The sequence below is a fragment of the Ailuropoda melanoleuca genome, chromosome 1, assembly GCF_002007445.2.
Source record: "Ailuropoda melanoleuca isolate Jingjing chromosome 1, ASM200744v2, whole genome shotgun sequence".
Classification (NCBI taxonomy): Eukaryota; Metazoa; Chordata; class Mammalia; order Carnivora; family Ursidae; genus Ailuropoda; species Ailuropoda melanoleuca.
Genome location: NC_048218.1, coordinates 189186382 through 189211404, shown reverse-complemented (window position 1 = coordinate 189211404; position 25023 = coordinate 189186382). Strand labels below are relative to the sequence as shown.

The 25023-nt window shown below is 55.8% G+C and overlaps 1 protein-coding gene across 2 annotated transcripts in view; it reads right to left on the bottom strand.

The window, feature by feature from the left end:
* Positions 1-14926: 14926 nt before the first annotated feature.
* The window catches only part of SND1 (staphylococcal nuclease and tudor domain containing 1), a 412648-nt gene continuing 402551 nt past the window's right edge, over positions 14927-25023 (bottom strand). Inside the window, exons 19-24 of one of the 2 annotated variants that reach the window (XM_034671485.1) lie at positions 24480-24603; positions 23518-23587; positions 22346-22459; positions 20568-20771; positions 18972-19016; positions 14927-15354 (exon numbers count right to left, since the gene is read on the bottom strand). In XM_034671485.1, coding sequence (XP_034527376.1) covers positions 15271-15354; positions 18972-19016; positions 20568-20771; positions 22346-22459; positions 23518-23587; positions 24480-24603 — 641 coding nt within the window. In that variant the 3' untranslated portion in view covers positions 14927-15270. Of the gene's footprint in view, positions 15355-18240; positions 18866-18971; positions 19017-20567; positions 20772-22345; positions 22460-23517; positions 23588-24479; positions 24604-25023 lie in introns of those variants that run through there. The other variant, XM_002913419.4, reaches the window with a different exon arrangement.

Genomic DNA, 25023 nt, shown 5'->3' with positions numbered 1-25023 from the left:
CTTGTTGCAAAGAACATTTACATCATGGGTCTGCAGGTCAACTGCGGCTTGGCAACATTTATTAGACACCTAGTGTGTGTGCCAGGCACTGTTCTAGTCAGGCCTTCAGGATCCAGCCAGCCAGCAGGGGACATACACAAGACAGTAACTGTAATGGGAAACACAGACACTGTGATAGGAGCTGTCCAGCACGCCTCAGGGACACAGGGGGAGTGACAATTTCTCTTTGGGATGAATTGGGGATAGAGGGTACCATGTGCACTGGGCTGTGGTAGGAATTCGGAGCCCCTGGCTGGCTCAGTCTGCAGAGCACACGACTCTCAATCTCAGGGTCATGAGTTTGAGCCCCACATTGGGCATGGAGTCTACTTAAAAAAAAAAATTAGTAGGAATTCAAGAGATGGCAGAAGTGGAGCAGAGTGTTCTAGAAAGTGAGAACTGCCTTTAGCAAAGGCAGAGAGGAATGACGAGATGGGTGTCTAGTTTGCTGAGGAACCATGGGGGGCAGGCCAAGCAGTTTGGGCAGCCGTTGACATTTTTGAAGCTGGAGAAGGGACTTAAGGGGGACAGGGTCGAAGGCAGGACGACGGGTACAGGGCTTTGGCCATTCTCCAGGTAAGACATGCTGGGAAGCCGGGCCGGCTCGACCCTGCGGTGGGCAGGGGTGTGCATGATCCCGAAGTGGGAGGGGACAGAAGTGCAAGGAAGAGGCAACATCAGCAATATTTCTGTGGGGCTCTCCGTCTCACTCTGTTTCAAAAGAGATATCACTGAACTGTGTGTTTCAGCCACGGCAGCGTGATTGAGAGAACTCTGTGTCCCACCTCCTCGCCCCAGGGGATGCTTTGCAGGATCCCCACTCGCCTGATTCCTTACTAAAATGTTCATTCTTTGTTTGAAAATTAAAACAAACAAAAAAAAACACCCTTCATTCTTTAGAGACACAGGCATACACGCTGGATAGCACTAGCAGCTCTTGGAAGAGCTGGCGGCCCAGGGCCCACTGGGCTCTCCTCTCTGTGGGTCACAGACAGCGTTCAAGGAGAAGCAGAGAGGCCAGGGCTCTGCATGTCCTTCCCCACCAAGTGCTGACAGATGGACCCCAGGGGCTTTATCTTGGGCTCCTTAGGTGCCCAGCTCCACCACATTACTCAGAAAGTGTCTTTCGCTCGTGGCCGCTCAGAAGGGACAGGAAGCCCCCCTGGGGCCAGAGGACCCAGCCAAGGCCCCACAGGGAGCCCCCTGGAGCCAGAGGAAGCTCCAGCCCTCCCCCTTCTCACCCCTTTGCCTATGCTGCCCCCACTAGGACACCCCAGCCGGGGCTGTGCAGCAGATAGACACCTGCCCCGACAGGAGGAACACGAGTCACCAGGGAAGGGAGGGCTCACTGCACCCGGAGAGGCTGCTTATTTTTGGTCCACTTATTGGCTGGGACTTTGCCGACCAAGACACGGCTCCTGCTCCTCGCTGATGCTGTTATTTCTCCCCACCAGGCCTGGGAATTGGTTTCTTTTCCAGGCAGCCACCTCAGCATGGCCCGCGGCAGCGGCAGGCCCTGGGCAGGTGGCTGTGTGTCTATTATATTTGATGGCCCGTCTTATGGAGCATGAAACCACCGTGGGGACTGGGGCTCCACGCTGCCCTGGTCTCCGCGGGGTGCAGCAGACGGAGGCAGCAGGGTGGGGCCAGCCGGGGTCCTGGCTCAGGGGTGCTCCCACGCCGCTCTTACCCTCTGGCCCTGGACAGAGCACGGGGAAAGGCGGGCATTGGGAAGCAAGAGGAAGGTGTCAGCTGGGAGGCAGGGCGCCTGGCCACAGCCCCGCTGCTCTGCCCTGGCAGGAGATGCTGAGGGCCCTGCCCTTCATGCCCAAGGAGAGCAGAGGAGGTTCAGGGCCTCAGTTTCCCTTTTCTATCAAATCAGCAGGGCCGTGCTCTCCCTAAGGGAAAGCTCTAGGGGGGAACTCCTTGCATCTTCTCGTCTGGGGTGGCCCCTGGTCCTTGGCTTGGGCTGGCACAGCTCTGATCTCTCCGTCTCTACCTGCTGGGGGTGGCAGAACCCAACATACAATCGAGGAGCTCTGCGGTCCCCCAATACGCTGCCTTGGCACATCGATGATTTTGAGTTTCACTTGAGAACAGCAAATGCAGGGAGAGGCTTTCTGCGGACTCTGTCATCTGCCTGAAGACACACCCTCCAAAAGGCACTGCCTTGTCCCCTACCCCCTTTCTGGGGTGTCGCCCGGGGAGACTGACCCTTGGAACAGGACAGGACCCTGGCCGCGCCACCACACCCACACGAACATTGTCACAAACTAGCATGCTCCCACCTGGTCTTGGAAGGCCCCCTTTGTCTTTCCTAAAAACCCTCTAGTCTCCCCTAAGGGGCTGCCCCCCTTCCCTTTCCCTGTTCAGATGGAATTTAATCCTGACTTCTAAGGCACTTTGAGAGTTACTCAGTTTCCCCTGGGTCTGTCCTATGTTACATGAAGTATACATGCTCACAAACTTCTGTATTTTCTCGGTTCAGGGGCCTCGGCCAAGAGCCTGGAGGGATGGAGGAAGAGCGATTTCTCCTCTCCTGCACTGCCTTCCTCACACAGCCTTCTCCCTCTCCTTTGTCTTGCAAGACACCAGGCCCTGGGTTTAGGGCCCACCCTGAATCCAGGAGGATCTCATCCTAAAAGCCTTCCTTAATTCAAGTACAAATCTAATTATATCTGCAAAGACCCATTTCCAAATAAGGTCACATTCACATATCCTTTGGGGGGGCCTGCTGTTCAATCCACTACAGCCAGGCGCTGGTGGAGAGGTTGCTCGGTTCTCTTCCCTGGCTCTAGGTCGCCAAGGTCAGAGGGCACCAGGCTCCTGGAGGAAGCTGTTTGCCCGAGAGAGTCTTCTGCGTTGAGCGGCTCGCTGACCTCCCAGTCGCCTCACAGATGAGCGGCTCTGGGCCCGGAGCGCAGAGGAAGGGCTTACAGCAAGCCCCTCTCCTCCCCCCAGAGCCCGAGCCCAAAGCCAGAAAAAAGCCAGAAGTAGGCAGAAAGGGATTACATCAAAGAAATTCGAGCCTTACAGGGTGGGAGCCCCCTGGGCAGAGAGGGGAGGGAACACACAAAGGGCGCAGGTGCGGAGGCCCCCAGGCAACCGCTCACCAAGGTGGGAGCCGCAGCCCCACCTGCCCGACCCCGGCAAGGAGCCGAGGGGTCAAGGGTAAGCTGCCGCCTCAGGACCCCCGGAAGCACCGGCAAAACTCACGCTTGTCCTCACCTGTCCTGCGTTCCTGTTGGACGCTTTTCAAACCGAGGTACCTTCTCCGGAGAGAGAGCAAGCACTCCCTCCCCCCAGCATCCCACCCACCTTGAGTAGCTCCCCTCATGCACCCCTCCGCAGGCTGGTTCTCCTTCCTCCATCCCGATACATCAGGCCTCAGCTGTGCGGGTGACCCGAGCTATCCTGTGAGCAATTCGGCTGGACATGGGGGTTCATGAACCTGGTGAGGGCTGCTAATAGTGAAATGGGTTGGGGGGGCACCACTTTGCATTTTCGTGGAGAAGAGGCTTTCCGTGGAAACGAGGACTTCCTAATGGTGGCTTGTCAGTGCGGTGACAGGCCAGGTGGTGAGACACAGTTTGGCATTGAGACCTCCTTCAGCGCTCTGGTCACTACAGATTCCTGTAGACCGCTGGGCCACCTCCCGCGGCTGGAGCAGCTCCCGGCCCTGTGTGGTCGGGCCACAGGCCTTTGGGGACCCCCCACCCCAGAACAGGTCTCGGTGGGCCAGCGACTGGTCTCATGCACATACCTTGGGATCTGTTTATTACTGTTCCCTGAGTAGCGTGCCAGGTCACGCAGCAGATCTGCTTCGACTGAATCCACGCAGCCTTCTCTCTCCTTGGGGCCCTGTTTATCCGCCCACAGCGCCATCCCCCCGCCCCACCCCCAGAAACCTAGCCATTCAGAAGGGCTTGGGTTTGTAAAAGTGCTTGCAAAATGTTTTTAGTGTGTGCATTTTTTTAAAAAAGATTTTATTTGAGAGAGAATGAATGTTGGGGGGTGGGGAGGGGCAGAGGGAGAGGGAGAAGCCTCCTCCCCCACCGTGAGCAGAGAGCGTCATGTGGGCTTGATCCAGGGACCCGGGGATCAGGACTGGAGCTGAAGGCAGACGCTTAACAGACTGAGCCCCCCAGGTGCCCCGTGTGTGTGTGTGTGTGTGTGTGTGTGTGTGTGTGTGTGTGTGTATTTTTAATCTATTCGAGTGCTTCGGAATTATGGATCTCATGCTCTTTTGTGCTCCTCTCCTCAGCACTGCTCTGAAGACTCCAGGTGTATGGGAACAGCTATCTCCCTGCTGTGGCAGAGTGCGGGTGACCTGCCTCCGGGACATCGGACCAGACCACCCAGCCCGCCAGGGACAGGGACAGCTCTCCCTCCACCCTCCTCCCTCTCAGGTCCCCACAAGGAATCCGCCTGCCCCTTAGGAGACCCGTGTGTGAGGATGTGTTTGGGTCACGTGCCAGGAGCAGCAACGCCAGACCTCAGGGTAGGCAGAGCCCGCATCTGTCTTGGGCCTGCCACCTCGCTCCGCAGAATGGCCACTTGGGTCCACACCCCATGTTCATTACCATGTGAATTCTTTTCCACCACGTCACACAGGTTCCCTGGTCACAAAACTGTGCATGGTGTCAGGTAAGTTTGCCCAGGCTCACGCTGAGTATGGGTTCTGGTGAGCCAAAAATGAGGAGAGCGGTGCTTGGGGGGCTCCGTCAGTTAGGCCTCCGACTCTTGGTTTTGGCTCAGGTCACGATCTCAGGGTCATGGATCAAGCCCCTCATTGGGCTCCCCGCTTAGCACAGAGTCTGCTTGGGATTCTCTCACCCTCTCCCTCTGCCCCTCCCCCCGCTCCTGCAGGTGCTCTCTAAATAAATAAACAAATAAATAAATAAATAAAATCTTTGAAAATGTGAGAAGAGAAAACTATGGAGTTTCACTGTACAGAAATACTAATCACAGTCATTGACGCTCTGTTACATTTTTGCCACATCACTGGACCGTCCAGTTTCCACTAGGTGCCCGTGGCTGGATGTCTTCTGTTTGCAGGTCCAGATCTACTCTCCCCCCTGCTCTCTGCCCTGAGGCTGCTCGGGCTGGGCCGCACAAGCCAGTGTTCTTGAGCTCTGGCTTCTGGTTGGGGGTTCCCGTTGGGAGGCACTGGCAAGAGACTAGAATGTGGGGGGAGAGTGAAGGTCTTCCATCAAAACCTGACTCACTCCCTTAAGCCTTCTTTGTTCATATTTTCAGGTGATGGCAGGTCTGGTCACCTGACGACCTTCTTCCCGCAGCTACTGCCCCTGCCCTTCGTCCTCCAGGCCTCGGGGTGGTAACGGCTCCTCTCTCTCGCCAGTGCTGGGATCCCGCATCACCTAACCTCTACCCCTACACCTTCACGCATATGCCTTTCTTGAACGGAACATGTTACCTGCTTCCTGCTGGGCCCCTGACTGATGATACAGCGTCTCATATTTTAAAAGAATACATGAAATGTTGGGTTAGAGTAGGTGATAGCGAGGGACAGTGGCTGCACTCTGCATTCGAGGACAGCTAGCACCTGCTCTCATTCACCTGCCTCAGTGCCCCACTGGAGACATTGCTTGGGCTGGGAAACACTCACCTTCCTAGCTTCATAGCTCACTTGCCCCCTTCCCAACAGAGGCCTCAGCCTCAGGGCCACGGTTCACCCCATCCTACCCCAAGCTCGTCTGCACCCGTTCGTCTCCCTGGATATACCCGCCATCAGTAGTTTTCATCCCCTTGCCTACAACGTGACTGTCACCAGATCGCAAGCTCTCCAAGCCAGGCACGGGTTCCAGGTTCCTAGGTTCTCAGCACAGTGCCTGGCTGGTAGCAGACCCTCAGTGTCTGTGGAGAGCTTGCTGGCCCTGGGGGCAGGGGACGGTTCCTTGAAGCCCTGGGATCCGTTCTGGCCCAATGGAGACAGTGGCCCACTACCCTGTTCTGGGCCTATGGCCTGTCCCATCTTTGGGGAAGAGTCAATGACAGAAGCTGGAAGATGTGGTTGGGAGATATGGGGGCCAGAGGGCTGACACTCTCATGGCATAATTATTTCCTCAGTACTGATGGTGCTGGGGAAGATGAGGCCTGCTGCCTGCAGGATGGATGGTGTGGGGATGGGTGAGTTATATTTTCCCAGATAAAAGCACCAATTGCCTATAAACTCTGATTCTGCCTGATGTAAAAGCCACTTTATAGCACATCCAGAAATTACCACCCGTATAAAAGCACATTATTGTGATGTAAAAATAGATTTTTATATAATTTTTTCATGCCACCACCTTGTAATTCCTCATTTCCAAGCACCCTGAGATTGCACTGAGGTTGATTTTTCTCTTTTAATTGTTTGCCATGGCATGCCAATTTATGAGGAGCTATTTTCCCTGAGATCAGAGCAGGGCCCAGGCATAAATAACAGCCATCACCTCACGGCAAGCAGGGTTCTGGGGTACCCAAAATGCCATCAAACAACGTTAGGCTCCAAGGGATGCCACAGATTGGGGTGGGGTGGGGTGTCGTTTCATAGGCACTTGAAGCCCTCCTGAAGGCAGGAAACAGGGAGGCCATCCCCTCCCACCTGCTCAGAGGCAGGGTGTGGTATATCCCCCACTTCTCCGGTAGGTCCCCTGCTTGACAGAATGCATCCCAGGGAAACTGGCTGGGGCTGTGTTTAAGCCCCGCTGGCCTGACCCACGTGGCTCATGATTCCTCCTTCCCTCTGCATAAAGCTCCCCCTTCAGAACTTTGACCTTTTCCACGATGAGTCCCGCAGCCTGGGCTCCTCCTCGGGTGAACAGCTGTAGGAGTGCTCACATTGGGAGATGAAGGACTGTCCTGCAGAAACACCTCTATCCCCCAGCCCACCACCTTCCCTCCCCCAATCTCAAAGACTCCTGACCCTCCCGGGCCTGTCCTTGCTTGCCAGGGGCAGAGGAGGTCACTTCCCTGTCCCTAGAGTTGCGATGCTGGGGGCTGGGAGTGCAGCGGCTCCCACACCCCTCCCCAGGGGGACCCTTAGCAGCCATGCACTCCCTCTTGGTCTCCACCTGGGGCCTCCTTTCCTGCTCCTGAGTCCCGGGTTTGCACTGTCTGCCATCCCAAAGCTACTGAACAGCATCTCCCTCTGGGCAGCTGGCGGGGTTGGGGGGGCACCTCGGTGCTTCAGGGGGCTTCCCCACTGGCGGAACTGCGTAGGTCTGGAGATGAATGAATAAACGAGTGCACCTTTCGATCAGCGGCTCTCAAACTTTGGTGTGCGTTGCAACCGCCCGCGGGGCTGGGCAATAGGTCTGAGGTGGGGCGTGAGAGTCTGTATCTTTAACAAGCTCCCAAATGATGCTGAGGCTGCTGATCCGGGAACCGTATTTTTAGAACCGCTCCGATTATTTGTGTCTCTGTTACCCTGATGAGTGGGAGGGATTATTGACAGTCGGGAGTCGGGAGATGGGGGTAAATTGGGTGCCTGCCTCACAGTTCCTGGGACAGGAGTGNGGCGAGGACGAAGCGTCCAGGCGGGCCTAGCGCGTCCGGTGCCCCCCGAGGGGGAAGAACCAGCTACCGTCCGCGGCGGGGAACCCGGGACAGCGGGGAGGAGGCGGCGGGCCGTGGGCGCCGATGCAGGAGCCAGACCCCAGGCCCCCCACTCTGCTCTGCTCCTATCAAGTTCTGCGACCCTGGCCAAGTGGCTTCCTCTCCTCGGTTGTTTCTTCGTCTGTAAAGTGGGGGGATGATGGTTTCCGGTTCTGAGGCTCTACGGAACTGTGTTGTGGAGAGCACAGAGGAGCTCTTGCAAAACCAGCCCAGTGATCGATCGATCAGGGAATCGATTGATCCCCTGACCTTTGCTCGCAAGCCAGCGGCGCGTGTCCTCGGGAGAACGACCATGCATGGCCTCGCTCCCCGGCTGCTTACCGCAACAGGGCGTGGACGGCCAGCCCTCGGTGGCAGCCCGCGGCCCACCTCCAAGTCTACCAACCGCCTCGTCGTTTCCTCTTTCTTCTAGGGGGCGCTGTTTCTCGAGTATGGGCGTGGTGGCTGGAGTTGGAGTCCCACCTGTCTTCGACCTTGGACCAGGGTACGACCTTGGACCACAGGAACGTGGCTGTGGGGAGCAGGCATGTGATGTGTTTGGCACAGAGCCTGGCACAAGGGAGGAGGCCCGTGTTTAAGGGCATTTGGATAATGAGAGCCTGACTAGCCCTAAACTTTGCCAGGTGCTGCCCTGCCTGCTTCAGCACAATGGATCTGGGTTTAGAAATTTCCAAAAAGACCTAGGGAATCATCAACCTGGAATAAGAGGGCTTAAGGATTTCTCTTTTTCCAGAGAGTAAACGCTGGCCACAGGTTCCCAGGCTGACCTGTTTCGATGGAGTCCTGCCTGGCCCAGTGGGAAGTTAAGGGTTGGTGGGGGATGTGGAATCCTGGGTGCTCCAGCCTTGTTCCCCATTCTCTCTGGGCCTGGTTCCATGCAATACCCTCTGCTTGGGCTGAGCTGCACTTTAGTCATTCATTCATTCATTCATTCATTCATTCATTCATTCATNTCACTTATTGAATACCTGCTACTGACAAATACTATGCCAGGGATAGGTATATACAGATAACACCTGGCCTGTCTTCTGGAGGTAAAATGGCGCAAAAAGTCCTTCTCTCATAGGGCTACCCATTAGCGCTTAGCCCAGCGCACAGCAATTGTTAGCTGCTGCTGACATCGTGATCTTAACAGGAGCTTGTAGTCTTGAGACCCTACGCTCCGCCAGGTGGGTCTGCGCTCAGTGTTGCCGCTGCTACTCCTAGAGGACAGTTAGCCAGCCGGGAGAGCCGAGGCAGGATCTGGTTCCTTCCCGCAGACTTCTGGCTCTATGTAGCATGAATTGTCTTCTCTCCTGGTCTCCAAACTCAGGCCTTGGTCCACCTCCTAGCACCCTCTCTGGGGGCCAGGCAGCTTCTCGACCTCTCCCCCCTCCGCCGTAGGCTCTGAAAAGAGAAGTGGGGAGGCTTTGCTCCTACTGCCTGAGCACCTTTGGGGAGCCTGCTAGAGATGCAGACTCTTAGCCTCGCCCCCAGCCTACTGGATCTGAACCGACATTTTAACTAGACTCCCAGATGAGTTGTACGCATGTTAAAGTCTGAGAAGCATCTTCCAGGGCCTGCTGGCCTGACAGTCCTACCTTCAGCGGAGGAAAACGGAGGGCTGGGCTTCAGGAAATGCCCCCAGCCCAAGGCACTCAGATACTTCCAGGATCAGGGCCTCAACTCTCCCTGCTGTGGGAGACCCCCCCCCGCCCCCCGTCTCTGACTTTAGGCTCCTCTCCCGCCCCAGGAGAATGAGTCCTGCTAAAGTTGACTGGATTCGAGTATCTGCAGATGACGCCCCCGACGGTCGGTGCAGGGGACCTGACGGGCTCAGTTGTGGGTCTTCCATGCCAGCACAGAGTAGGTGCTGAGCGCAAGTTTATTAAACTGCAACCCACTCTTTGCAATTGGAACACAGTTCAGTAATCAGGTAACAACCGACTAGGTGGGGCACCGACTGCCTCGACGAGTTTCCAGTCCTCTCTTCAAGCAGAAGCCAATGCCTGCTGTCAGGGACGTGAAAGAAGTGACCGCTGCTTGGATGAGTCTGAATCCCCTTCCCATAAAGCAGCAGGAACAAATAAATGGGACACACAGGATGACCCCTCTTTCCACTCTCTTGGTAGACAGTCATTGATTACAGCTGACTTTCTGGCATGACTTTGGAATCCTTCTCTCCACAGCATGCCAGGGAGTTACTCTCAATCAATCTTTGCCTCGGGTCTTCCCCTGGGAGCTGTCCTCTACAGATCAGGCATATGAGACAGGAGGCCGGGCCTGTTCCTAGCGATGCCTACCCCTCCCACCCTCCCACTGAAGCCCCCCTCAGGGGGGTGCTGCTGCCCCTTGGGGACTGCCCTTCCCAGATGTTCACAGCCAAAGGGATGAAGTCCCGCCCCAGACCTGTCTTGCCTACACAGGCCTCTCTCCCTAGGGAACTGGGAGACCACATGACTGGTCACCGTGGTGGGCCTCCAGGAGGCTTTCGATGCCCTCACGCCCCTTACAGCTCCAGACCAGGCACTGATCTCTCCTGCTGCCCTGTCAAATGGGAATGCCTCCAACAGTCATGCACCGTGGTGTCCTGGAGTGTGCTCCTCTGACCCCAGAATTTTGGTGGATATGGGGGGGCGTCCAGGAAGCACCCACACACAGCTGTTCATATTTGTCCCCTAGCATGGTGTCCTGGTAACCTCCAGCACTGAGATTCCTGCCATGGTCCATACTTGATAGCTGCAGCACCCTGCTCTCCTGGAGCTACCCCCACACCCGACCCCTCTCCCTGCCCCCACCCCTCAGCTGCCCCAGCACTCACTCATGTCAGCAGGGAGGAGTCATTTCTGCGGCACGTTATCAGGTCTGCTGATCAAATTGGCTGCTGAGAGACACTGACACACACAGCCAACCCCTACCAACTTCTTTTCCTTCTGCCCACGAGGTCCAGAGTCTAGCTCCGAGGAAAGGTGTCCCCGTGTGGAGCTTTTGGCTGGTTGTGGTCTCCCCCATGTCCCGCTGAGAACAGGCAGGCACCCTCACTGGTCCGTGCAGTCGGCCTCTGCCGTGTTTACTGTTGTGTCATCAGCACATCACAGCTGCGCAGGGCACCTGGTGTACGTGACTCCTACACCCACCTCCGCAGCAGGAGCAGGGAGTGTTAGCACCTCACTGGAGACACGGGGATTCAGCCCCCTGACCTCAGCTCCTGGCCGGTCCTCTGACAGCCCGGCACCCATCTGGTCCGAACCCCACAGCACTCTCATGACAGGAGGCGGCCTCCAGGCCTCTGGGTTAGTAACATCGTTGCAGTTTCTTTCACCAAAACAGTCCCAGGCTCTCCCGACTCCCAGCTGAGTGTCGGGTGCTGCCCCGCGTCCTCCCCGAGCTGCAACGGCAGACAGTACTGGGCACCAGCTCGGTGCCGGGCCCTGCATGATGGGCCTTACAAGTACCTCGCTGAACTCGGAGATCACCAGTAAAGGTAGACTTGTTATCCTTTTACCTTCAGTTTACAGGTGAGCAAACAGCCTCAGAGGCTAATCAGGCTGCCCAGGGGCCCTCCACGGGTACGAGGCAAGCGAGGGCAGCCTGTCTGCCCTCAGAGCCGTGTCCTCAACCACTGTGCTGTACGGACTCCTTGAGGTCAATCTCATTTCCACATTCTCCACCAGCATCAACTCAGCCTAATAATTACTAATCTGGATGACATCTATCTAGTGACTCAGTCTTTGAATGCAGCCCAAGGCTCGCCAAGAAATTCTCCGAGTCCCAAACCCTGAGCCGGGTGCTGCAGGATGGGCTGGACAGAGCACCTCCTGCCAGGGCAGCTGCCCGTCATGGCCTGGAGGGGACTACCCAGCTGCCTGCCCCAGTGACACCACTGCCTTCTGTGAAGCCTGAGGCCCAGCCGCTCCTGGCCATGGCCAGGTGTGTGTGCAAATGCGAACACCGTCCGATGTCCAACAGAAGCACCGTTGAGATGAACGGCCGCTTTGGCTTCTCCTGCTTCCATGCAGGCAATGGGGAATGAGAAATGTTCAGGCCCCGGGCTGTCCCCGGGCCACACTCCCCTGGCCTGAAGCAGCACTTGGGCGGCTGAAGAAGAGCACCTGACATCTGCCCCAGAGCAGAGGGCGAGTGGGCGTCCTTGGCCCGGGTGCCCAGATCACTTCTATGGATTGGGGCTGCCTGCTCACTAAACCGCATCAGTGTCACCCACTCTTGGGGCACAGCGGCTGGGCTCAGGGCATAGAATGACTCCATCGAGCTGGGATGATGGATCTGTGCTGCCAGGGTGTCAGCAGCCAGCGCCCTCAGGCAGCAGGGACAGGGACTGTGGCCTCCTGCTGGCCTTGTCCAAGGTCCTGAGGCGGCCTTGATGGAGTGGTTGAGGCCCCCCCATTCTGCCTGGCGTGGATTCCAGTCCCAGGTTAGATGCTCCCACAAAGGTCCCTTGAGACTGTGACACCCTCTTTCCCAGGGCAATTTTTGTAAAAAATGTCTTTTGAAAGACCCTGGCACAAGCTAGATGACATAGCTCTGTCATTATTTTTTGGGGGGGGGGCATCAAGGAGCCCTCTGGGGTGCTGGTGCTTTAGTTCGATCTGAGTGCTTGCCGGGGAGGTTTACATTTATGCACACCCACAAGCTGTCTACTTAAGATTTGTGTAGTTACCCATCACCCTGAGAAGTGATCTGGGAACCCTCAAGTGTTAATGCAGGCCTTTCCCCCACCCACACTGGCTGCTTTTCCCCAAAGGGGCAGTGGGACCTCAGCTGGTCAGCAGCCAGGGCTGGCGAGGGAGGCCAGGCCTGAGCCGGTCTTTAGCAGTGTGTGGCCGCACGCGACACTGGAGCCCAGGCAGGCAGTCTTAAGAGTTCCACGGGCCAGCAAGGGGCTTTGGTCAGTGTGCCCCCTCAACCAGACCTATTCTTCATCTGGCAAAACCTGTTGAGCCACCTTGTCCTTGAAAAACCTTCCATAACCTCCCCTGGTAGATTAAAGTGCTCCTATGTGAGGGTTCTCTAACTCCTCGGAAAAAATCTCTTTTGAGCTCCCACACCACCTTATTAGTTAGTAATGTAATAAACACCTATTGACCCACTTCCCAGACCCAGAGCTAGAACATTCCTAGGAAATTATGTTCCCTGACATCCTTCCTTATCCCACCTGGAGAGGACCACTGTCCAGATTTTGGTGTTTATCAGCCTTTTGCCTTTTGGTTTTGTACTTTATTATGTATTTCAAAGGTGCCCATGTGTCCCAGTTTGTTCAAAAAAGCACCAGTTTATGTTTGTAGCCCAAATATAAGGATTTAAGTGTCCCTTGACACTCAAACACATCCCAGAAGTTAAATGGTCAGTAGATATGTATGTAAGCTGTGTATTACTTGGTTTCGAACTTTAAGAATAATGGTGATAATAGTGATATGAAGTCACCCGAGCTGTTCTTGTTTCTAAGATTTATCCATGTTATTCTGTGGGGTCACAATTCACTTTCATTGAATAATACCCCCTTGTGTGGATACACCTTGTGGTGTCTGTGGTGCCCAGTTTTGTGTTAGTAGGAACCCAACTCCAGTGACCGTTCTTGCACAAGACTCCTGGTGGGGGCGGTTCTCACATGTGCACGTAGCCCTTCGCCGCAGAATCAGAAGGGGATTGCTGGATCTTGGGGCATGCATGCTGTCATCTTGACAAGCTAATGCCACTGCATTTGGACATACACCCGTATCAGTAAACTGGGTTTTCCTATCACCAGTATCTGCTGTCCTCAGTGGACTGTAGGCCCAGGATATGAGGGCTGATTCCGCCACCTCAGCACTTAGAACAGTGCCTGGAGCTAGGAAGGAGGTGCTCAGTAAATGCCGAGTGCCGGACTGCTGGGGGGCTATGGGCTCAGGGCAGACCCACTCCTATTGCGTGAACAACCTGAGGATGTTGCTGCCGGCGCAGTGGCATTTTGCACGTGCCAGGCCCTGCGACGGCTCTGCATGGAGCAAAGCTGTAAGTGTTCTGCTTGCTGGAGGGGTTGCCTCCCTGCACCCAGGCAAGGGCACCCTGGCTTCCTTCCACTGAACCAGGTCTTCAGCTTGTCCCTCAGGTCCCTGGGGGCCAGACCCACCGAGATGGACAACCACCGAGGTGAAGCCATGAGACAGAGAACATAGGCCAGGGACCGGTTTCCTATTCTTGGCTCTGCCATAAATAAGCTGGATGACCTTGGGCAAGTCACTTTGTGTCCTTCCTTACCTGATAAAATGAGTTTGGACAGTGACAGGTAATTCTTGAACTCGAGAGCTCATTAGGATCACCAGGGAAACTTGTTCAAAGTGCAGAGTCCCAGGCCCTGGACCACAGGAATTGAGGGAGTGGTTCTGGAATGGGAAGTGATACATGCAGGCTTAACCGGATAATGAATAAAAAATCGGAAATGCTCACTGATGGTGAAACAATCGGTACACAGGGAGTTCTAACAAGCACTCCCAACCCTCAGCTGTTACCTACAGGCAACCCCTTTTCATCCTGTTTCATCAACAACAGGCCAGTTCTTGTTTTATCAACCCCACAAACACTACCCGTTGTCCTCCTGCTATGATGGCTGGTTCAATTACACACCACCCCCCACATCCAATGGGGTCCTGGCCCTTTTTGGAAACTGCATTTTAAGGAGCACCTCAGGTGATTCTGAGTTAGCTGGTCTGCCAGCCACACTAAGAGAAGCACGGGCCGAAAGAAGCTTCCAGTAGACACTGAAGTTTCCTCAGACCATCTCTTCAGCCCTTGGTTCGTCTGAATGGCTTCTAGAACTTGCTGGCAGACCCTTTCCCCATCTCTGGGAGATCTAAAAGGCTGGGCACAGGAGCCACGCTGCCAACCACACTCTTCCATGTCTGTAGTGGGCGGAACTACCCTGCCCTGTCATCTTGCTACCCCAGCTCATTGAGTGTCACCTCCTGCCCCCAGTTGCATAATCAGAACGAGCAGACTTCTCCTTTAGGGACTGGCAGAGCTCTGGCTCTAGCAGATTGTCGAGCATCTGACTTCTCCATAACCAAGAAGCGGCATATTCAGACAACAGTCCATACAGAAACCAGGCACACACCAAAACTAAGCTACCAAGGACACAGCCCACAGACATCCTGAGCGGGAGGAGGCAGGCACGTAAGAATCCATCCCGCAGGGCTCCACCTGTGTAAAACTTTTTAAAACCAGGCAAAACCGAAAAAAACCCACAACAAATAAACGAAACCCATCTACTGCGATAAAGTCAAGAGAGGGGTTACCTTCGAGGGGGGCAGTGACTAAGGAGCAAGCTAGAAGGACTGGTGATGTTCTAGTTTTTGATTTGTGTGTGTACATGGCTATGTTCACATTGTGAACACCTGAGCTGTATCCTTGTAATTCGTGAACTTTTCCGAATGTGTACTTCCTTACGAGTGTTCCCAATCAAAAGAGAAGGAAGAAATCCCAGGCAGCTCTTTCCTCCTGCCCAAACAAGCCCTTCCTCAGGCTGGGCCCAGGTAGGCAGGAGAAGCTGGAGATGGGGCTCTCATCTGCGTGGCTCGGACTGGGTTGGGGGCGGGAGGCTGGCGTCCGGAGCACTGATCCTGCGGCTCACCATGTATTTCAGAGCTCCAGCCTGGCGCCCCGCAGAGCAGAGCAGCCTGCTGGGTCAAGGAAGTGGCTGGAAATGAGGCCCAAGCATACTCCCTGTGAAGAACGACAAGATACTAGCCAACCAAGACTCATATGCCATCTTCCCCACCTGCTAGCAGCCAAGCTGTCCGGGGGGAGGGTGGCGGCTGGGCCCCCAGCCCGCCTCCCCAGGCTGCTAGCCAACCCAGTGTAAATATTATTAGACTCCTACGCATCTGAAGGACGTTAATTATTAAAACACAGGCCACCCAGGGTAGTGCGCTGTAATTAGGTTCAAATTAAATTAGCATCCTCTTGTAATTAGGACATCAATAACCACTCTTGAGGCACCAGTTCCCCAGCCCCTCCCCGACGCTTCCCAACATGGGCTAATGCAAGAAAAGGGGTCCATTGACTCTCCCTGGGATGCAAAAATAATCAAAACCATAAATAAAGTAGAGGCATTTTTTTTTTTTTTTTTTTTCCCCACCACCCTTCGCCTTCCCCACTGGTCCTACTTGCTGGCAGGGAGAAGGTAGACGAGGGTCACCGGGGAGGGGCAGCCCTCAGAGACTGGGAAACTTCCAGAGCCCATCCAGAGCTTAGCAATGCTGCTTTCTGCCACCTGTTAGCTCTTGACCCCGCCCTCCTCTGTGCCACCTTCCCAGTCACTGGGCTGGGGCCTCAGCCCCTTGTGCTGGTGCACTTCCCACCGCTGTGGCTTGTTATGGAGCTTTCAGCATCTGCTGGCTGCTCCAACCTGGCCTGCACCGCCCCTGGGGGCCTATGGAGACAGCCTTGGCACCCACTGGACCCAGTGCTCCCAGGTCTTGACCCATGCCTGGTGGCTGGGTGGAAGGATGGATTATAGGTGCTCGAGAGGTTTTAGGGTTCAACTGGAAAGATGGACGGGGGAACATGTTTCATAACTCCAGCGGGGGAAGGAGCTCTGGAGAGGTTTTTGGTCCTACTGGTGACTAGTCTCAACTCTGGACAAAAGGCCAAGCCTCCAATGCAACCACATGCTGAGTGTTCCCTGAAATTCTGCGTCCTACGTGCCTGGCTTGCATCACCCTGCTCCCAGGCCTGCCCACGACAGACCCCAGGAACTCAACAGATGAGGCGGGGGGGACTGAGAGCAAGTAGCAGCAGCACCCTCCAGCCCCTGGAATGGTCTGGCCTGAGTTAAAACCAGCCTGAGAAGAGAAAGAAAAGAAGGAAGGAAGGTTTGGGCGTCATTTCAATTGCAGAGCCACGGAGGGCTTATCCTTGGGCGCAGATGTAACCAAGGCAACTGTGGAGACAGTGAGCTGATTTCAGACCCTTTTTCGAGAGAGCGGGCTGGCATCTTGCCCCTCTGCCCATCGTGCTCACGGGGAATACATGCCGACCCGCCTCTCGACCCCACCAGGAAGTAGAGAAACGGGTGAGGCGATCATTCTCTTCTCCATGGCTAGCTGCCACCGTGCACAAGAAAATGTGAGACCATGAGGAGTGGGCTTGCCTGCTGGGGGCAGGACAGCTTCTCCAGGAGTGAGACAGGGACCTTCACACTCCTGCTGACTCCTTGGGCCCCATCAGGGGCTGTATGAAGTCATGGGAAACATGGTTTACCGGACCATAAAGGGTCTGATTCGAGGACCATAGCTCTCAGTCTGGCTAACCCAGAGAGATTCTCGGGCAGGCAGAAACGGGAGTTCTTGAGACGAAGGGAGCACACGGATTTCTGGAGCTGCACAGACACAACCGCCCCACTCACGTCTCCCCTTAGCTGGAGTGTACCTGAGTTCAGAAAGCACGTATCTTTTTTCCTAAAGACAGGTTCTGGATAGAACCCCATGTGAACTCTGGGCCTCAACAAGTGGATGTAGGAGCAGAATTGCCAGGAACCAAATTTTCTGGGCCTTAGGGCCTTGGTTTAGGGGTGAGAGCTGGCCAGCCAGGCCTCACCACCTCCCCTGACTTTCCCCATGGTCAAAGGACCAATCTTAAATGGCAGCTTGGATCACCACCCCAGACTGGAAATGGGGGGCTGAGTGTGGGACCACCAGGAAGGCGTGCCATGTTTCACAGCGGTACGTGCCTGGAAAGGGCAGGGCTGCATAGATAAGGCTTTGGGCTTAGGAGAACAGGCAGATCCCCTGGACACTGTGGTGACCTCTTCATCACATACCGACTTTCCCTCCCTGGCACTCCCCCAGCAGCACAACAGCCTCTTCACTGCACCCCACAATGGCTGCCCTTGAGCATCCCTCCTTCGTCTGGGGCTAGGAGAGGCAAGGGGTTTCTGAGCTCTGTGGCCAGCTCTACCTTGAGGACCTGGGGGCTACCTTGTTAAGTCAGACAGAGCAAGAGCCAACCTGGAGAGACAGGGTCTCCTTGGCGAGGAGCCGTGACCCCTCCTGGACCCACCCTTGCTCTCCAGCTCCGTTTTTCAACAAATACACACCGTGGAGGGAGTGGGGCAGGCACTGAGGCCCCCATCCTTAACCCACGTTGTGCCAGCTTATTCGGTGTTAGTCTTTATTCCAGCCACAGCAGGAGAGGGAAAGTTCCCTCCGGCAGAACTTGGCACAGGAAGGTGCCAGCAACTCTCCACCGGGGCCTGGTGAGACCGAGCCCAGCCTTCGATGTGTGGCCAGTCCTGGGCACTGCTTGCTGAGTTGCTCGAAATCTTCAAGATCCTTGAGGGCGGCCATGTGCAGCGGGGGTCTGGACTGCTGAGTTAAAGGAGAAGATCTCCAGCCTTCTGCCCGACGGCCATGGAAGTATCACACTTCCCAGGTCCCAGGAGTTGCCTGTGACTCTGAAGAACTGCCCTGCTTCCCCGGCTGGCTAGGTTTCTAGGGCTGAGGCCAGGCATGCAGATAACTATGTTGAGGGTCATTAAAGTGCCCAAGTCTCCTCCTGCTGGGGCTGTCGAGATCCCACGCTCTGGACTCCACCATGACCAACAAGGGCTGCAGACAGCAGGTACTATTTTATTGGGCCTCGAAAGCTTTTAAATACAGAAGTGGGGCGGGCTGGCAGGGAGCAGATGTAGACACGCTGGCATTTGAGAATGGACGCATCAGAGAAATCACATAATCAACAGCTGGACAGAGAGCTGGGAAGAAGGGAATCTGGGATAGAAGTGGGGTGCCAGCTGGCAGCTGGCCTTGGGTGTCAGGATCATGCCCTACGTTAGGACAAAGTCTTTCATGTTTCTTCCTGATTCGAGGACAACTTAAAAAAACAAAACAACAAACCAAACCCCCGAATATAAACACAAAATCAGCTGGAAGAGACTGTGGACGGCAGTGCCTGTCATCTCAGAAGACAGTGGCCTGCCCCCTGAAAGCCCTGGGCTGCCCCACCCCACCTCCAGCCCAGATGCTGCCCCACAAGACGTTTCCATACACTGAAGCAAAGCTGGACCCAATCTACACCCCTGATCTGGGGTCTGGAGCTGAAAACACCCTCCCTGCAGAGCAAGAGGTACTGGTGTGAGCGGGGCTGGGCGCCAGACCCGCTTCCCTCCTTAGCGGCTGTAGCCAAACTCATCAGCATCATCGGCCCGGAAGTCTCCATAGCGCCAAAGGTTCAGCTGTGAGAAGGCAGAAAATGACCGTGAGGGAGGTGGGACCTGCTGGAACCCAGGGACTAAGCGCTCTTTTTGAGCTCCCCCTGGAACCGTTAAGGAAAAAACTCACCCTGGCACTCTTGGCTGACTCCTGGGCATTCAGGTACTCTGTGATCTGGAGGGATAAGGGAAGAAAGGGAGGTCACAAAGGGGGTATTTGCAGCTGAGCAGCCGGAATGACCCTGGAGACTGCCCGGGTCTGGTCTGCATCACTCCCCTGCTCAGTGGATCGCCAGCTCCCCCAGAGTAAAATCCCAGGTGCATAGTCACACTGGCCTACTTGCTGTACCTTGACTCTCTGTGCTGGCTGTTCCGTCTGCCTGAGATGCTCTTCCCCTCAGGTCCACCTGGCCACCTATCCTGCTCCTTCAAGTCTTCCATAAAGCATCACCATCTTAATGAAGCCTCAAATGACCCCATTTAAAATTCCAATCACCCCTCCCCCACACTCCTGAGTCCCCTTTCTATTTTCTCTTTTTCTGTTGCATTTCTCTCCTATCAGCCAATTTCACTGATTTAGTATAAATGTTTTTGTCAACTCATGCTTGAATGTAAGCCTCATAGGGCAGAAATGTTGTCTCCTGTTCATGGAGATACGTAGGCCCTCAATAAATGTTTTTTGAAAGAATGAGTCAATGAATGAATGAACACTTGTAGGGAGGGTGTTCATCTCAGATACTGGGCAAAGGAATGTTCTAGACACCAGAGACATGATGGGGAGCTTCACAGGGGAGACAGTGAGATCTCAGGCTTCTACAAGGAAACTTATGCTAGCTCCCAGGGCAATCTCAAGACACTGGGGGTCTCTGGTGAGAGGACTCACGGTGTCACGCTTCTCCTGTCCAGAGGACACATTAGCAATTGACCCTGAGGTCTTGTTTCAGACGAATCACCAACCTGCACAACCAGTGCCACAGGCCCACAGCCCGTGAGAAGGGGAGGCCTGGGAAAAGGCGAAGGGCACAATGGAGAGAGAACGGGGCTTTCAGCGCTGCCGTTCTCATCCCTCCTCTCAGGGGGAGTGTGGGGGCTTCCCACCAGCCTGTCCTGAGGGCGAGGTGCCCGTCCCAACTCCCCACGCTCAGTAAGGGAGACAGTGCAGGTGGTCCCTGGGTGTCGGCTGCAGGCTCCTCACGTTACAGCCCGTGAAGCAGTGAAGCCTGAGGCACCCTCCTCATCTCATGATGGGGAGACTCAGGCCCAGCCCCGCTCCACGCCCCGGAGGCTTTGCAGACAAGCCAGAGGGCTGGAGGGGCAGTTTGGCTCCAGGTGGCCCTGTGTGCGAGCAGCTAGCTCCAGACTTGGGAACTGTACGTTAGAGAGAAGGAAGTGGTAAAGGGAGGTGGAGGCAGCGACAGGCTGTGGCCCTCTCCAGGCCACCCCTGGAAAGGCTTTCCAGCCTGCCACCTGGGGGAACCTGCAAAGGGATACCTCCTGCTCTAGCTTATAGCTGCATTCTCAGCCAAGCCTGCAACCAATTAATTTGGGATGTAATTAGCTTTTTTTTTTTTTTTTAAACCCCAACAAACCCAAACCCATTATCTTTCCCCAGCAGGAACAGCAGGATGGAGGGTTCCCTGCTCCGTCACTGGCTCTTGGTGTAGCCCCAGCGCCCTCTGTGATGGCAGGTGGGGAGAGGTGAGGAGCCTGCCCCCACATCACATACCACTTTCTGGAACTGCTTCTCCTTGCGCACCTCCACCATGACCAGTCCCTCCTTCACCAAGCCCAGCCCCACGTCCCCCTTGGAATCGGCAAACTGCAGGGTGACATGGGGACAGCCAGCGCTCAGGTGTTCCACGTTAAGCAGGCACTGAGTGTTCTGGATATCCCGCACCACGCTGTCCACGGCGTCTGTTCGAGCATCCTCCTGGAGCAGACACACATGCAAGTTAGTGGGAGAGGGAATCGCAAGCTTCAAAAACAGCCATGTGGGCCCCATGTCCTGTTCATGGACCTCCAAGCAAGAGTTCAGCAGGTGCCAGCATCTCACTTCCTGCTCACATCCTAATGAGGAAGGAAACAGCCTCTGGACCGGCAGTGCCCCCTCTCCGTATCCTGTCCTTTCCCTCCCTGCCAAGCCTATCTGCATACAACCCATCCTTGTCACCCACCCCTGTACCCTGCCCACCTGCCTTGGGTCTCTGAGAAAAAGTGGCTTTTGTCCATCCAAAACTAACCACCCACTCGCTGCCTGGTCCCCATCACCCTACCTCTACAGGACTGTGCCCCAGCACCGTGACCCTTCACAGTCCCCGCTTTTGTGCACACACTGTCCTCTCAGGCTCTCTCCATGCTCATGTCTCCCTACCCTTAGAAACTGCCCCTTGACCTATTTTGTCACCCTCTTCTCCTACTGTTTCTCTTCTGCCCTTCAGCAAGTTCGGTGAAAAGGCAGACAATGTTCTATGGCATGGATTCCTACCCCACCATCTGCTCCTTAGTGCCCTGCATCTGGGAGCAGCTTCATGCAGGCTGCTCAGAGCACCCCGGACCTCCGCTGGTGCCCAAGCCAAGGGTACCCGCCAAGCTTTAAGCCTGACCTCCCTTGGGGAGCTGGACACCGCAGACCGGGCTCCCCGCCTCTGGAAACTGGGTGGCTCTGTGACCCTGAGCCCAAGCTCTCCTCTCCGGATGCACATTCTGCCTCAGGTTCTTCTTTGGCTCGGGGAAGACCAGCGCTTGCCAAGGCTCGCTCTTTTTCGCACCCTGTCTTCCACATACTTGCCCTGTATGCACCCATGGTTTTAGCTACAAGTCCGTGATTCTAGGTTTTCTCGCTTTCCAAACTGAACACTATCGAGCTGCCTGGAGCTCCCACAGCCCCTGATTTGCTCGTCATCCTTGCATCTTGGCGAACAGCATCAGAGCCACATGTAGGAACCCCAGTCACCGTCTGTTCCCCACTTCCTGCCCCCCCCACTCCCACATGGCGCTGTGACCTGGCCCCTCTGGCGTGGCCCTGGTTTGGCTGTCACTGTCTCTAGCCTGGACTACCAACTGCCATGGTCGGTCTCCCAGGACTCCATCCAGTCTCTGACAAAGTTCCCTGAAGGAACGTGCAGAACCCGATTTGACCATGTCACACCTCTGCTGAAAACCCTGTCCCCAGCTGCCAGGCCCTGACTTATCTCTCCACTCTCATCTTCTACCACTGCCCACAAGGTCCTGGACTCGCAACTGTGTGGACTAGTCTCTTCAAGTGCCCTGGCCCACTGGGCCCAACCGTCTAAAGAATCAGCTCAGATGCTCCAATGCCACCTCCTTGGTGCACCTTCCCTCAACTTCCCCGGTCACTCCCATCTCTTGGGTCCAGTCACTAACAGACCATTGGTCACTGTTTCCATCTCCTGGCAGCCTGTGAGGGCCGCGTTAGTGGCTGCGTGTCATCGGACAGCCCCCTTTGGAAGGAAGGGAAGGAGGGAGGGAGATGTGTAGACTCACGTCTTGGGGCACCTGGATGAAGGCAAAGGCATACTCTGTGGCTTGAGCAGGCAGCACACGAGTGCTAAAGGCAGGAGGCAGGGTCCCCAGGCGGGTGGATGGCAGGATCTCTCTCTGCAGAGGACACGTCAGGCCAAGAGCATTACACACGTGATGCCCCCTTGCTCTCACAGGACAACTTCTGTGGCCAGGCCTCTGGAATTCTAACTCAGGCCCCCGCCATGACTTGCTCCCACTTAGCCCATGCGCAGGCTTGCCCAGTTAGTGATGGCTTGGGGGAACGTGCCAGGCTGGCCCCTGCAGCAGGCGGACAACCGTGGCTCACACCTTCTCAACCTAGGCCCAGGGCTGGCACACCTGGTGGCTCTACTAAAATAATCAACTTGATAACTCGTCTCTAACCATAATTTCCATTTTTTCCCCCAATGCCTTCTCTCTGTGACATGGGTTTCTTGAGTATTTTTCCACAGGCTTAGGGGGTGCTCTGCTGGGAAAGCACACCGAGACAAGGGTCCCGACAGTCCCACAACGTGGCAGGACCTCTTTTGGGCATCCCCTGGCGGGAAGTTGGGAGCATGGGCCAACTCTGGGCTTCTGCTCATCGACCCTTAACTCTAGTCCTTGAGGAAAGCAGACATGCATCGTCACACCTCAGGAGTAGCACGGTTCTGAACTGCAACTTTCTCTCCTGCTTGCTGCTGTGCCCACAGGGAATCTTCCAGAATTATTAACAGACTCTCAGGCCCAGCCCGGGGGGGCTTTTCTCAAGGGTGCTAGTCACTGCCCCCTTGGATCTGTCCCTTCCCAGCAAGCCTTGGTTTGGACCAGCACACAAGCACCTGGTCAAGCACGACCAGGAGCTGTGGGGTGTGAAGGGCCTCCACGGGCCCTCTCTTCAAAGAAGTTGGGCAGAAGACGAGGAACCATGGGTGTGGCTGGGCACTCATCCCTGGGACCCGGAAAGGAGACTTCTCAGAGTCCAGTGGCCTGTTCCACCAATAGTACAGATGCCCACATGCTCGCCATTCTGTCAGTAAGGGGTTCAGAGCTTACAGGGACCTCTGAGAGCTCACAGCGACTTGACCTAGGGGACTCCTGTGCTGAACTGACCCAGCAGCCACCCGGGGCCCCTCCTTTGCCTACTCCTCCACCTCCCGGTGTCCCACACTCACATTGCCATAGTCAATGTAGAAGACGTGCACTTTGGCAGGAGACTCAACTTTTTCCACTCGGGCGCGGTACCTGCAACAGCAGCGTGGGCAGAGCTCAAGGGACAGCCCTGATGAGTGTGGCCTCCCCGGAGCCGTAGTGACTGCAGGGCAGGGCCATGACACTTCTCTGCCCAGGGCTCAGGGCGAACACCCATGGGTGTCACAGAGGGCAATTCTCAGACTCCACGATGGCCCAGGCTTGGGGCACTGTAGCCACCATCTAATGGAATCAGAGCATAGCTGGGAGCAGAGGGAGGGAGAAGGGAGCATGTGGAGCAGATTAATGTGTCCTTGGGGCATAAAGCAACAAGACTAATGACTAGATTGATGTCTGCTGTTTAAAGCCAGCACACTAAACAGCAGCTGTAATTAGCCGGCAGATCTGTCTGGGAGGCCGCGGCAGGGAACACATCCAAGTCACTTCGTCACCCAGGGAAGGCAAGGGCCCTACTCTTGGTAGATCAGACATAGTGACCTTCTTGCAGGCTGTGAGTGCTCCTGGTCATGTCCCAGACAGCTGGGGCGGAGGGTCGGGTGGCTGGTCTGGGCTCACAGAGAACCAGCCTCCGCCCTCCCCACCCTATGAGACATCATTTTTCCTATGCGGGGTGAGGGCTGTGTCAGAGAGTCTCAGCCAGCCACGGCTCCCCCAACAGAGTTTCCCAGGAATGAGGAGGAGAGACACCACTTGTATACTTGAGGCTGACTGGGCTGCAGGCAAATCACAGGCCCCAGATGGGCTGCGAGCAATGAAGAGGGCTGTACTGGAGAGCCGGCCAAGGTCAACACCACCACCCAGTGGAAACCAGGTTGCTAAGGCAAATGTCTGAAGTCTACCTGGTAGTTCTGCAGGTCTGTGTCCTGAGGACAGACCGGCTATCGCTCTTAAGACTCTTTGTTCCGCTCGGGTCCAGGTGGCTTACCATTCTCCATCTACAAACTTGGCAATGCAGAATTCTCCCCGGCGGGGTGCATAGGAACCTTCAACAGGAGGGTGGCTGGCAATGTCATTTCGCATGTTCTCCATCAGCTTCTCCAGCTGGGTGCCTGCGGGGCAGGAGGAGGGAGTGAGCCCTGGGTTGGGGAGCAGGCAGGATGTGGTGTTCTGTAGGGCGCCTGCAGCACGGGCCTGCCCCGCTCCATAGGCAAGTCCCCTGTGGTCTCTGCTCAAGAGGCTCATGCTGTTTTCAAAAGTGGGATGGGGCTGCTGACACGTCAGGCCTCAGAGGCACACAGTCTTCCTTCCAACCTCAGCTCTCCAGTCCACTGGCCAGGGCTGCGGAAGCCGCTGGGAGTGTTCCTGGGCTGCACTCAAGGACGTGGATGAAGCGCAGGCATGTGGGACAGGGCCCGGCAGCCTGTCCAGGGTGGGAGCGGGCCAGCGTACACCCGCTCCTACAAGGGCCGGTCTGGCCTGCCCATCACAGGAGTGATGACTGACAGCAGCCACTCTTTGCCAGCGTCTCC